General features: G+C 50.8%; 1 protein-coding gene and 1 long non-coding RNA gene across 3 annotated transcripts in view; one reads left to right on the top strand and one right to left on the bottom strand.

Annotated features, from left to right (window-relative positions):
* The window catches only part of RYR1 (ryanodine receptor 1), a 117,283-nt gene that overhangs the window by 69,412 nt on the left and 34,430 nt on the right, over window positions 1-13,441 (top strand). The window contains exons 71-86 of one of the 2 annotated variants that reach the window (XM_059044977.2): window positions 851-910; window positions 1,181-1,318; window positions 1,876-1,988; window positions 2,178-2,274; window positions 2,506-2,612; window positions 4,406-4,457; window positions 4,590-4,658; window positions 5,788-5,887; window positions 6,196-6,275; window positions 6,362-6,438; window positions 7,058-7,131; window positions 7,773-7,790; window positions 8,892-8,972; window positions 12,400-12,488; window positions 12,588-12,716; window positions 12,805-12,909. In XM_059044977.2, the coding sequence (XP_058900960.1) occupies window positions 851-910; window positions 1,181-1,318; window positions 1,876-1,988; window positions 2,178-2,274; window positions 2,506-2,612; window positions 4,406-4,457; window positions 4,590-4,658; window positions 5,788-5,887; window positions 6,196-6,275; window positions 6,362-6,438; window positions 7,058-7,131; window positions 7,773-7,790; window positions 8,892-8,972; window positions 12,400-12,488; window positions 12,588-12,716; window positions 12,805-12,909 (1,389 nt within the window). The remainder of the gene's footprint in view (window positions 1-850; window positions 911-1,180; window positions 1,319-1,875; window positions 1,989-2,177; window positions 2,275-2,505; window positions 2,613-4,405; window positions 4,458-4,589; window positions 4,659-5,787; window positions 5,888-6,195; window positions 6,276-6,361; window positions 6,439-7,057; window positions 7,132-7,772; window positions 7,791-8,891; window positions 8,973-12,399; window positions 12,489-12,587; window positions 12,717-12,804; window positions 12,910-13,441) is intronic. The other variant, XM_059044978.2, reaches the window with a different exon arrangement.
* On the bottom strand, window positions 6,561-8,171 carry LOC136792969 (uncharacterized). The gene is made up of 2 exons (XR_010837624.1): window positions 7,993-8,171; window positions 6,561-6,995 (listed from the first exon to the last, which is right to left on the bottom strand). It is a non-coding gene; the product is annotated as an uncharacterized lncRNA (long non-coding RNA).

Raw genomic sequence — 13,441 nt, 5'->3', positions numbered from 1 at the left:
TGAGGACTCAAGGGTGATTGGGATCAATTGACCCTGCCCCTGAATCCTTCTAAGCCCTCTGGGGCCCCAAAGAGGCCTCCCGGGACCCCTTTTATCCACTGTATGGGATAACAACCCCCCTCCCTGATCCTTTTTGGCCTCAGGGACCCAAGACCCTGTCCCAAGACCCCTAGAACCCCAGGACCCTGCTAAGCACCCTGACAATCTAATAACCCCCAGGGCCCTGAAGACCGCTGACTCTCCCCTGATATCACAAGCACCCCCTTTCTCCTCCTAGGACCTGTTGAGTACTGCTGAGATCCCTAAGAGCCCTCCTGGGCCCCTCTGCCCACTTAACTTCGTCATGAAGGCCCCCTCTCCTGGGACCCTAAGGAAACCCCATCCTAGTGATCCCTCCTTTAGCCTCCTTGTAAACCCCACCAGTGACTTGGGTGATCTGCCTGACCCCCTATGACCTCTGCTGACTTTATCGTCTCCTTCTAATCCCCCTCACCCACCTCTAATCTTCAGAAACTTCCTGCCCATCTCCCACGTACTCCCAGCCCCACTCTGGCTGTCTTCTGACCTTTTTTGACCTTTGGGGATAGCCTCATGTCACCCCCTACCTCCTCTCACACCCCCAACGAGGCCCCTCTAATCCTGTCTCTTCAAGGTGCCTCTGTGGCCTCTGATGCCCTCTAGGACTCCTCTCTGACCACTCCGGACCTGTGGATCCTTTCAGTTTCTCTCGGATCTTCCCCACACAAGCCTCTCACCAGTTGCTGGGGTGGTGGGGCTGGAAGGGAAAGGGTTGTAGGTCAAGGAGGACGCTTGGCCCTCCAGAGTGACCCAGCCTGTCATGTCTCCCCAGAAAGACACAGATGAGGAGGTCCGGGAATTTCTGCAAAACAACCTTCACCTTCAAGGAAAGGTACGCCCCCTCCTCGTTAACGTGCAACCGAAACGGGCATGTCAGGTTAATAGCAAGAGTAACAGCCGACGTTTGAGCACTTATTATGTATCAGGCATCGAAAAAGGGACCTTGTATTCAGCACCCCAGTGAATCATCACAGCATTGAATGGGGGGCGGAGCGGCCGGAGAAGCCCACTCTGCGCAGGGGGGCGCTCCGAGAAGCCGGGCTGAGAGAGGAGGGAGCGGGCAGGGGAGGGGCCTCATGCTGACTGTCCTTCCTCCTCTCAGGTCGAAGGCTCCCCTTCTCTACGCTGGCAGATGGCCCTGTACCGGGGCCTCCCGGGCCGCGAGGAGGACGCTGACGACCCGGAGAAAATCGTGCGCAGAGTCCAGGAAGTGTCTGCAGTGCTCTATCATCTGGAGCAGGTGTCTTACTACTGAGTTGCCGGAGCTTGCGTCTCTGGACGGGGCCTGGGGCGGTCCTTGAGCCTGTGGGCGGGGCCTGCGGGTGAACCTTGGGACTCTGAGCGCGGCAAGGGGCGGGCCTTTAATCTGTTGGGGGTGGTGACAGTTGAGTTTAAAGCGAGACTTAGAATGGAAATTTTGATCTGGGGGTAGGACCTGGCGCTTAATCTTGGGCCTGGGAACGGCGACAGGGGCAGAACTTTGGGTCTGCGAGTCAGGCCCAGTGAAGACGCCTTGACTCTGCGGGCAGTGCCTTGGGCGGGTCTTGAGATTGGGGCGGGGTCTAAGTAGTGGCCCCGGGCCTGCGGGCGGGGCGTAGGAGGGAAATTTCATTCTGATAGCAGAGTAGTACAGGTCAGAACCTTTGACTCTGTGGGTAGAGCCAGGGCGTTTCTTCGGCCCTGTGAGTCGGGACTGAATTTGGACGTGGGCACTGATGGGCAGTTTCACTCGGGGCTGGAAGTGAGAATCAGACCAGGGGCAGAGTCGGGAGACGTGACAGATAATCCCGCCTCCAGATCGAGCACCCTTATAAGTCCAAGAAGGCCGTGTGGCACAAGCTCTTATCCAAGCAGCGCCGGAGGGCAGTCGTCGCCTGTTTCCGCATGACCCCCCTGTACAACCTGCCCACGTAAGACATCCCACCCCCATGGAGGAGGGAAACTCTAGGGGCCTTGGAGAAAGAGTGGCTGAAGAGGCAAGAGGATGGAGTGTCAAGCCCAGTGGGGTCTTGGGGAGTGGTTAGGGGAGGAGATGTGTGGGAGGACAGAGAGGCGTCGATGGGGAGGTCTCCGCGACACCACACATCTTTCCTCCAAAGGCAACGGGCCTGTAACATGTTTGTGGAGAGCTACAAGGCGGCGTGGATCCTGACTGAAGACCACAGTTTCGAGGACCGCATGATAGATGACCTTTCAGTGAGCTGGGGCCTGCCTGGGAGTGTCGGGGCAGAGTGGGATAGGACTGGGGCCCAGCCGTCCATTGTACACCTCCAGGGGTGGGTCGCCCTTCGCACTGGGGGGGTATGGGAACCAGGGCCGGGTGCAGGATGTGGGGAAAGAGAAAAACTAAACCAGCCCAGCAGGGCTAGGGAGGAGACAGGTGGGGACCCTAGAAGCCCCTCCCCCGAGCCCCACACCTTCCTCCAGAAAGCTGGTAAGCAGGAGGAGGAGGAGGAAGAGGTGGAGGAGAAGAAGCCAGACCCCCTGCACCAGCTCGTCCTGCACTTCAGCCGTACCGCCCTGACTGAAAAGAGGTGAGGCCCCTTCCTAGGTCCCAGAGAGACCCGCTACCTCTGCCCACTCCCGCAACCTCCCTGTTACTCAAGAGACACCCTCTGTGTGGGAGCCCCCTAGCGGATCTTCTATCATCATTTTACTAGGGCAGGCAGATCTCCCACGTACCATTGTTGTGCAGACTGAGCAGTTCACAAGGGCATCTCCTCTGAGGTGTTCACATCACAGGCAATATTGATTTAGGCTTTTTCTAGAAGAAAATGTCTTGCTCAAACAAAATCAGTATACTACAGTATATTGTAGGGAGAAAATCAGAATATTATGACAAATTTCCAACAGATGGCAGTGAGGAAGGGGGGCCTTCTTCTAATTCACACAAAAGCTTCGTATGGGCTAGTGGCAGTCATGGAAATAAATAGCAGTGTTTATTAAATGTTTTTTTATGTGTCAAGCATCATGCTAAACACTTGACATATAGATCCTCTCCCTTAATCATCACACTATGAAATAGATATTATTATCAATGTTTTTTTGTGGATGAGGAAATGGAGGCACAGATATTTCTTTTTCTTATATAATATCAAGTCAGGAGGTAGAGAGTCCAGGGCTGGGCAGTGGCTCAATGACACTGACAGGGACCCAGACTCGTTCAGGATTTCTGCCCTGCCATTCTGAGCTGTTGCCTGGTGGTTACAAGATGGATGCTGAACATGCAGGTATCATGACCACATGTCAGGCAGAAAGGAGAAAGGCTTTCCCTTAAGCAAGACCAAAATGTTTTTGTCCAAGGAAAGCTCTCCCTGGTGGGCTTCTGCACATGTTTCATTGGCCAGAATTCTGACATCAGGCCACCACCAGTTGCAAGGGAGACTGGGAAGCTGAGAATTCTGTGTTCTATCCTCTGGGACGTCAATGACCCTGGAGTTAGACTATCCAGGTTTGAATCCCAGTACAAGGTTTGAATCCCAGTACAAGCTCTATGACCAGTACTAGCTCTATGACCCTAGCGAAGAAGGATCTTTGTGCCTCAGTTTCCCTCGTCTGTAAAATGGGGCTAGTAATCCAACTGACCCTTGAACAATGCAGGGGTTAAGGGTACTGACCGTCCATGCGGTCAAAAGTCCAGGTATAACTCTATAGTTGGCCCTCCATATCTGCGGTTCTGCATCCATGGATTCAACCAACCATGGATTGTATAGTACTGTAGCAGTATTTATTCTTAAAAATGCGCATATAAGTGGACCTGTGCAGTTTAAAACTATATTGTTCAAGGGTTAACTATATATCTACCTAATTGAATTACTGTGAGAATTAATTTGTTATTATATACAAAGCACTTAGAGCAGAAACCAACCTAGAGTAAACTCAATGGGTGTTGGCCATTACTTCTGCTGTTATTAGTATTATTATTATAGAGGAGACCTAAGGAGGTGGTTGGTCATAGTTGTCAGGTGAGCCAACCAGTTGTCAGGTGGCAAGATGGCCCGGGAAGCTCCAGGCTTCCATCACAGCAACCCCAGTGGAAAGGGAGCAGCTCTATCAATAGCTTCAGCAAAACTCCCAGAATGAATTCCACTGGACCAGAGTGGATCACATGACCATCTCTTACCTATTATTGTAGCCAAGCAGATAGAAAGTACTGATTGGCTCAGCCTTGATCACATGCCCAGTCTGGCAATGGAGAGTCCTGCCCTGTCTGAACCACACAGCCTGAGCATGGGGAAGGGTCGCTCTCCAAAGGAAAACTGGAAGCTGTTATAAGATGGGGTTCCTCTCTACTGGGTCCTGACTGTCTCCCCACTTACTTCCTCAGCAAACTGGATGAAGATTACTTGTATATAGCGTATGCCGATATCATGGCAAAGGTGAGGCCCTGCCCCCATTTAGGGCAGGTTCCCTTCCCCCTCAGCTGCAATGCCTGTCCACTGAAAGGGCTGGAACTGGCCTGGGGTATCTCTTCTGTTCACCATCATCTCTAACTGATGCCCTATCCCCAGAGCTGCCACCTGGAGGAGGGAGGGGAGAATGGCGAAGCTCAAGAACAGGAGGTTGAGCTTTCCTTTGAGGTACGTGGGATCAAGTAGTCCCTGAAGAAAGGGATGGGGGATCCTGACTTCATTATCCCCCATTCGGTCAGCACGTGTTCACAGAGAAACGCTCTGGGCCCGGCCCTAGGCTGGGTGATGCTGGGCACATAGCAGCGGCCAAGCCAGTCTACTGGGGAGACAGCTACATCAGGCAGACAGTAACAGCACAGAGTATCCACCGTGGTGATGAGGGGAGCTCCAGCAAAATGGTCAGGGCGGGAATGGGGAGGCGTGTGCAGAGGGCTCAGGGCGGAGGGAAGCCAGGGAAGCTCAGGGGGTCATGCGGGCCCAGGCAAGACGCCTGATCCAGGTGTTCCAGGTAGGGGCACAGCATATGCAAAGGCCAGGCAGTGAGAAAGAGCTAGTAAACCCATCCTTTCACTCATTAAGGTGATCAGCAAGCATTTTCCCAAGCTTCTCAACCTTTTTTATGTCAGGGTCCCCTTTGGCATCTGATGAATCCTTTCTCAGAATCATGTACTTAAATGTATAAAACGAATCCATAGCAGAGGAAACAAGCATATTGAAATCGTTGTCAAAATATTGCTTTAAAAATGTGTGATACAGTAATAGTTGTACTTCTCTATTAATCTACCAAATAACAAGAACTAACAGTGGATCCAGGAGCTACTGTAATTGATAAGTAGTGATGAACATAAGTGATATTTTGAGGGCATTCCCTGATGGTCCAGTGGTTAGGACTCGGCGCTTTTGTATGGATGACACAACCACGGATTCTGCTAATGTTGCTGTGATTTATGGCCTCATCCATAATGGAAGGAAATGCTACATTTCAGATGGAGGGTGGGAAATATAAAAATATAACTCTTTTCCCCATCCATGTTCACAGACCCCTGGGATTTTATCCACTGACCCCTTGGAGGTGCATGGGCCGGGTTACGATTGCTCCATGCCCAGCTCTGTGTAGGTGCAGGAAGCAAACCGCAGACTTCAGTCCCAGGGGATAGAAGGAGCTTGCCGTTGAAGGAATGAGCCAGGGGATGTGGCTGGAGCGGGAAGGGCAGTGGTGAGGGCAAGGCTGCGAGAGGGAAAGGCTGGGCTGGTGAGCCCGGACTCAGGCAGCTCCGTGGGCCGGGCTCTGCTGCAGGAGAAAGAGATGGAGAAGCAGAGGCTCCTGTACCAGCAGGCGCGGCTGCACAACCGGGGCACCGCGGAGATGGTGCTCCAGATGATCAGTGCCTGCAAAGGTGCCCTGCACGTGCATTCAGCTCCTCCTGAGTAAACCCACCCCGTCCCCAGCCCACCCATCCCCTGTGGGCCCAGCGGGCACACTCTCCCACCCCTCATGCATGTGGATTGCACTCACACACTTGCCTTGCAATTTCTCGCCAATTCCTTCAATCCTGATCACCCCTGCATACACGCCCTTGCACACCCCTCTGCCCCATTCCCTGACATCCCCCGGGATGGCTGTTTTCTGGTGAGTGAAGAACACTGCTCCCAAACTGAGTGGGCCATCCGTTGCCTGCCCCGCCCCCCAACCCATCCCCTCCAGGAGAGACGGGCGCCATGGTGTCCTCCACCCTGAAGCTGGGCATCTCCATCCTGAATGGAGGCAATGCCGACGTGCAGCAGGTAATGGGTGAAGGGACTTGGGAGGGGAGCTGTGGGAGGTTCCTGTGCTACCCCCAGTTCCCCCTCCACTCCCACCCCCTCTGCAGAAAATGCTGGATTACCTGAAGGACAAGAAGGAAGTTGGCTTCTTCCAGAGTATCCAGGCGCTGATGCAAACCTGCAGGTGGGCTCTAGTGCACATCTTTAGTGAAGCTGCTTGGTGTGGCTGAGCCCCCAGTCCTCGTACCACCTCCGGTTCCAGGCCTGTTCTCTTGGTTCCAGGAACAGAGACACACTCAGACCAGCTCAAATAATAGGGAGTTTATTATAAGGATTCACATGGAACGATAAGGGAGGCAAAATGCCACAGACTTTAAGAACGAGTTGTATTAAGGATCCAGACGGCTGGAACCGGAAGGTTGTTGAGTCTTCAAGGGACACTCAGGCAGCAGGGACTGGGGCTCTTTCCGTTGACCCCTATTCGTATGGCTCCACTACCGTCTGCCTTTGTTCTCCTCTTGCGGTTGACTGACTTTCGCTGCCTCTCTGAAGCTTTTGCTAATTGATGGTTTCTGTTTCCTTCTGATTTCAACTTTTATACATTTCATCCTTACCCCACCCGACCACACAGCTGCCACTGCATAGCTTCTATCAGCTCTTGGTTTCTACTTCCTCTTGATTTCAGCTCACTCATGGTTTACGATGGCTCACCACCCTGCACTGTGGGGAAGCTACCAGGCTCTGGAAGAGAGGAGGGCAGAGGCCTCAGCACAACTTCACCATCTTTCCTTTCTTTCCCTCAGCGTCCTGGATCTCAATGCCTTCGAGAGACAGAACAAGGCAGAGGGGCTGGGCATGGTGAACGAGGATGGAACCGGTGAGGCCTTCTTGGGCTTCCCTCTCCCTGGGGCATCCCCTTCTTTCAGGATCCACCCCCTCCCCCCCAGTTGCCCAGAGTTCCCTTCCACCAAGACACCTTCCCTCCCCAAGAGCATGCCCAGGTTTCCCTCCTGCAGTGGTCCCCAGTCCTGCCCACCCCCCAATTCCTCCAGAGTCTCCCTCTCCATGGTCTCACTCCTGGGTGTCCTTCTGTGTTCTCTCACCCATCACCACATGGACCCCACCCTCCACATGCCCCAAGTCTCCAGCCCTGGTTGCTGTTCTCTCATTAATGTCCCTAATCCGAGTTAATCGAGTCTCCTCTTTGCCGTGTTGTGACGTGCCTAACCTTTCTGCCCTGATCCTCGCCTCCTGCCTCTCCACCTGTACCTACCCATCTCTCTCTTTCTCTTCCCTCTTCTTTCTTCCTCTCTGCTTTCACCCTCTTCTTGTTCTCTTCTTTGCTTCCTTGCTCCTTGTCGCTCTTTCTCTCTGTGGGTTGTTTCTCTCTCTGTGTCTGTGCCTTCATCCCTGCCCATGTCACTGTGTGTGTTTTTCTGTCTGTCTCTCTGTCCCCTTCTGCCTTTCTTGTTCCCCCTTTTCTTCTGCTTCTTCCTCTCATCCTGTTGGCTGCCCCAGTCATCAACCGCCAGAACGGTAATTCCCCTAGTCCATTTCCTGTGCTGTGCTGCTGCCACCCCTTCCTTCTAACCCCGAACCATCCCCTCCACCTGGGGGCTGAGGATTTGGGTCATCCAGGGGAGAGAGGGTCCATGCCCGAGGAAAGTCTCGAGATCAGGGGTCCAGAGACCAAGATTCGGGTCCCAGATTAGCCACTAACAACACATGGGACTCTTACCTTCCGTAAGCCTCAGTTTCCCCATGTGTAAAATAGAAGCTAGAGAAGATGGCAAAGATCCCTTTCCAGCTGGATGTTCTCGGACTTCCAGACCCAGATTCGCAGTCCCGAGGTGGGGTGAACCCCTCTCCCACCTACCCTGCTCTCTGCGCCCGCGACCCCACGTTGATCGAGTCTGCGGCTCCCATCCACCAACCAGATTGGTTGCCCCCAAGCAGCCGCTCTGATTGGTGTGCGTGCCTCCCCTGCGCCTGCTCTGGTTGGCCCGAACCTTCACTATCTAGCCTTCCCTGCCCTACAGCCCACAGTGATTGGCTTCTTTCAGATGCCCGCTCTGATTGGCCCATGTTTACACGCCTCCCCCTCTGCTTCTCCTGGATTGGCTGCTTTGAAGGCATCTGAGCCAATTGGCTGGCTTTGGATTCCCATCCCCCTGCTCAATCCCCTCCTGCTCAGAGCCTTTGCGTGAAAGTGACTCTGACCCCCATAATCCATTAACCGCCCCACGCTGTCCTGGAGGGGGGCTGAGGGAGGTAACAGCAGCCCGAACCTCTGCTAGGTCGACCGACACTCCCAGCTGTCACAAAGGTGGTGACATCAAAGGGACAGTGATATTGTGGACAAATACTTGAGGCCCCAGCTTCATAACTTCATAATTCACAGAGAGGTTCAATAACTTGCCTGAGGTCACACAGCACCTCAGTTTCCATCTGCTGATGTCCTAGACTCTGGTGTCATGGATGCCCGTGGCCCTCATGCTGTCTTTAAAGTGGTGGCTGCTCCTCCCTGCGCGCCCCATGCTTTCTGCATGCGTGTGTAGTGTGCATGGGCCATGTGCATGCGTGCTGTGTCCTGGCGCGTCTGATCCCTTCTGGCCCCTTCCCCCCTCTTCCACCCAGGAGAGAAGGTCATGGCAGATGATGAATTCACCCAAGATCTGTTCCGATTCCTGCAGTTGCTCTGCGAGGGGCACAATAATGGTGAGGAGGTGGGGTGGGTGACATAGAGAGAAGGCCAAGGTTGGGGGTCGGACTGGAAGGGTTGCCTGAGTTCATCTCCAGTCTCCTCCTCCCCTTATCAGTGATGGCCTCAATCCCCCGATCCAGGCCTTGTCCTCAATCCCGTTGTCGTTCATTCTTTACTTTCAGCCAGTGTCAAGCGTTGCCTGCCCACCTTCCTAAATCTCTCTTGAATGTCTGGAGCCTAGCCACTTTGCTTCACTTTCCCCTCCTCTAGCCAGTCCAGTTTCCCAAAAGCAATCTGCCAAAACCCAATTTGGCCCCAAATCAATTTTCACAAATGAGCAATTCGCCACATGCCATTTTTCCACAGGCATTTTGCAGCAGCTGCCAAAGTTCAGTAAATGTGGTAGATTGCCATACTCTGGGTCTGTAGAGGGAAAAATTGCCTGGCATTTTTAAATGAATCTATTAGAACCACCTATTAATTTTGCTTATAAAATACGTGGCCACGAGAAAGGCCCACAGACTTTCCTAACTTAAACAAGTTTGAGTTTTCACAACTTTTGTTCTGGTTCTGGCAATATAACCAGATCAAGGATGACACAGCAAGTTAATTAAATACATCATTGGTGAGAAAATATAACCTCGCGTGGCACACAGCTTACAACATTAAAGGAATAGTTGAAATTCTGAATAGTAAACATTGTACCCAACGCAATTTCCTATGACAGACATGTACAGTCTCAAGGTTGTGGTTATAACAGTTAGTGGGTGATAAGAAACCACAGACTGCCCAGAAGTTAACCTTCACGACAAGAAGGGGAGTAATTATAAATCTAACCTCCATAGAACCCACACCCCGCTTGACTAGTGTTCTTTAAGGTAAACGTCTTTAATCTTCACTTTTTTCTGTTCAACAAAGGATAAAGCATGATCCATTGTTTTGTATTATCATAAGCTCTTATGTCCACAGCTAGTTTTTCTTCAAAGTTTATTAAATACCTTTGTGCCATGTGACTGGGGTTTTCTTTCTTTAACAAAGGTGGAGTCAGTCTTTGGGGCTTAGAGTGAATTTTATTCCCTGCATCTGACTTTTTGGAAATGAGAATGTTCTTATGGTGGGATTTCTCTCTCCCACCAAATTTGCAATCTGGTCCTCTGCCCAAATTTGTGGATTTATTAACCAGCCCAGTCGAATAAATATTTGAAATATCTTTCAAATCTCAGATGCCTTGCATGTCTTGAGTATTCAGTGCCATTCAGAGCAGACAAAAGCCGGGGAGCCGTATTAACCATTTAGGCATACAGTCTGTTATAAATGAACACAGAAAAAGGAATTAGAAAACAGGGTTGATGGGAAAGCCTGTCCATTTGCTTATAAAATCTTGAATATTTGAGTATACTTTTCGTCTGTAATGTGAAACCAGGCAAAATGGTCATTCAGCCTGATATAGTGATTGTGAAGTGGCTATAGGGAAATCAGGTGGAAGTAAAACTTAAGGAGAAAAAAAACTTTCAAGGGCTGTTGAAGCCATCCTGGGCAACATGACATTGCTATAACATCAAAAGGATTTAACTGAAGCTTGTTTTCATTGCCTTGATAATTTGATGAATTGGTCATTTGGCAAATGGGTCTACAGAGGTTGTTCTCAAACTCAAGCGTACCTAAGAATCACAGGGAGGCCTTGTTAAACTAGACTTCTGGACCCCATCCCAGATTTTCTGGTTTAGTAATTATGGGGCGGAGCCCAGGAATTTGCATTTCTAACAGGTTTCCTTCTGGAAGATGCTGACACTGCTGGTCTGGGCCCCTGTTTTGAGAGTCACTGCTCCAAAGTGCAGCTCTTAACCTCAACACTCTCTTTTTAAGGCCCTTTAAGAACAGCTATTGTTTATTGAGCACTTATGTACCAGGTTCTGTCCTCAATTCATTATATATGCTAAAGCATTAAAACCTCACCAAAGCTCTTTAAAGTAGGGCCTATTGTGACCACCGCATTACATATGGGAGAATCGAGGCACAGTCTGCCACACAGAGAGGTTCAATAACTTGCCTGAGGTCACACAGCGAGGAATTTGCGCAGCCAACTCCTACTCATCTTTCAGGTCATAGCTCAGAGGTTCCCTCCTCCAAGAAGCCCTCCCTGACCACCTTGTCTGGGTCAGGCATCTCCTCTGGGCTCCTCCAACCCCCTGAGCTTCCCCCATCACAACCTTTATCATCATCATCATTATTATTCCAGAACTTGTCAACCACACACTGAAATAGAGAGAATGGTATAATAAGCCCCCAAGAAGCCATCACTCAGCTCTATCAGTTATCAGCTTTCTGCCATAGAACAATGTTTTTCAAATAGTGGGAGCCAACTCACCAGAGGGTCGTGAATCAAGTTTATCGCAGAGGTTCTCATTCCTAATTGCACATTGGTATGCCTGGGGAGCTTTACAAGACACTAAAGCTCAGGTTTCACTCAGCTATTCTAATTTAATTGGTCTGGGATGGGGTCTGAGCACTGGGATATTTAAAATCCTCCAGGTTGTTCTAATGTGCAGCCAGCGTTGGGAGGTTGAGAACTACGTATTTAGTGGGTTGAGTTCAGAATTCATTTGTAGTTAACTAGACTAGTACAGGACAGAAGATAACAGAATGTATGGCACATAGTAAGGGTATGTGAAACTTCTGTTTCAGGTATATGTGGATGTAATTTCAGATTAGACACGTGTACTGGGTCTCAGTGTAAATATGTACTGGATTTCCTACTGTAGGTTGCAGTTAGAAAAGACTGAAAAATTACTACATGATAATATAAACTTCACAAGGGCAGGGACTTTGTTTTCTTTTACTGCTGTATCTCCAGGGCACATAATAAATGCTCAGGAAATTTGTAGTATCAAAGTATGTGACCAGTCTTCATCTCCCGTTAGCATATAGTATATGCTCAATAAATATATATTGAATAAATGAACAAATATATAACAAGTGGTTATCTCCTCTGGTTCTTGGTAGGTGCTCAATAAATATTTTTTGGATAAATGAATGAATAAATAACCAATCTCCGATCTCCCCAGCACATAGCAGGCATTCGGTAAAAAACTTTTGTGAACAAACAAAGGCTGAATCTCCATTTCCCCCTGCTACATTGTAGGTGCTCAATAAATATTTTGAGGGAAAAAGGGAGTAAATGACTGGCCCTCCACCACATCTGGCACATAGTAGGCCCTCAATAAATATTTATTAGACAAATGGATAAATGATGCTCCATCTTCCCCGAACACATAGTAGGTACTGATAAAGAGTTATTAAGTAAATTAATGATTATATGCCTTCCGGCATACAATAGGCCCTCAATAAACATTTATTGCCTAAATGAATAAAGGACTCACTGTCCACCTCCCCTAGCACATGGTAGATGCTCAATAAATGAGTGACTTTTCATCTCCCTAGATTTCCAAAACTACCTACGGACACAGACAGGGAATACAACCACTATTAACATCATCATCTGCACTGTGGACTACCTCCTGCGGCTTCAGGTGAGGATGTGAGGCCGTCCAGGTGTGACTCGGGTCGGGGTCTGTTGGGCCATGGTTGGCACCAGCAGCCCCTCACACTGTGTCTGCCCGCCCCCCCAGGAATCCATCAGTGACTTCTACTGGTACTACTCGGGCAAGGATGTCATTGAGGAGCAGGGCAAGAGGAACTTTTCCAAGGCCATGTCTGTGGCTAAACAGGTGTTCAACAGCCTCACCGAATACATTCAGGTAGGGCTCGCCCGCTGGGGCGGGGCGAGGCAGTTCCGCTTCCCGCGCCCTGCCTCGTGCTCACGTAGAACCTCTGTCTACCCCACAGGGGCCCTGCACCGGGAACCAGCAGAGTCTAGCGCACAGCCGCCTCTGGGACGCCGTGGTGGGATTCCTGCACGTGTTTGCCCACATGATGATGAAGCTCGCTCAGGTTCGGGCCTCTCTGTTCATCCAACTGCCTCCAGGCATCCCCCAACTGGCACGTTTCCAAGTTTTGCCCCATCGGTCCGTGTCGCGCCCCAGTGCTCCCGGCAGGTTGCAGACTGCTCCCTCTCCGTGGCCAAATCCATCTTTCTTCTGGATTGGCTCTCTCCATGACCCCGCCTCCTCCTCTGCCACCGCCAATCGGCTGGTTATCCATCTACAGTTCACTTGGTCTGAGGTTTGGGGCCCGCCCACTCTGGTCCAGAGCTCCTCTATGATTGGTTGGTGTTCTTTCCCCTCTGATGAGGTCACCCAGATTCGGACAGGACTAGGGATAGGATGAGGGTAGGCTTCTAGATCTGGGCCTGGGGCTGAAGGGGTGTTTTGCTTCTTTATTCTGCTTGCGGCAGATGACATCTATCCAGGGCATCCATGATGTAAGGTCCCTGTCGAGCCCCGTCTCCCATCTCTAGCATCTTCGTGCTCCCCTTTTCCCCACCCCCACCCCCGCCCTTTTGCAGCCTTGTCAATGCCTCACA

Source organism: Kogia breviceps, chromosome 18, assembly GCF_026419965.1.
Source record: "Kogia breviceps isolate mKogBre1 chromosome 18, mKogBre1 haplotype 1, whole genome shotgun sequence".
Lineage (NCBI taxonomy): Eukaryota > Metazoa > Chordata > Mammalia > Artiodactyla > Physeteridae > Kogia > Kogia breviceps.
This window is presented reverse-complemented; position numbering and strand designations above follow the sequence as displayed.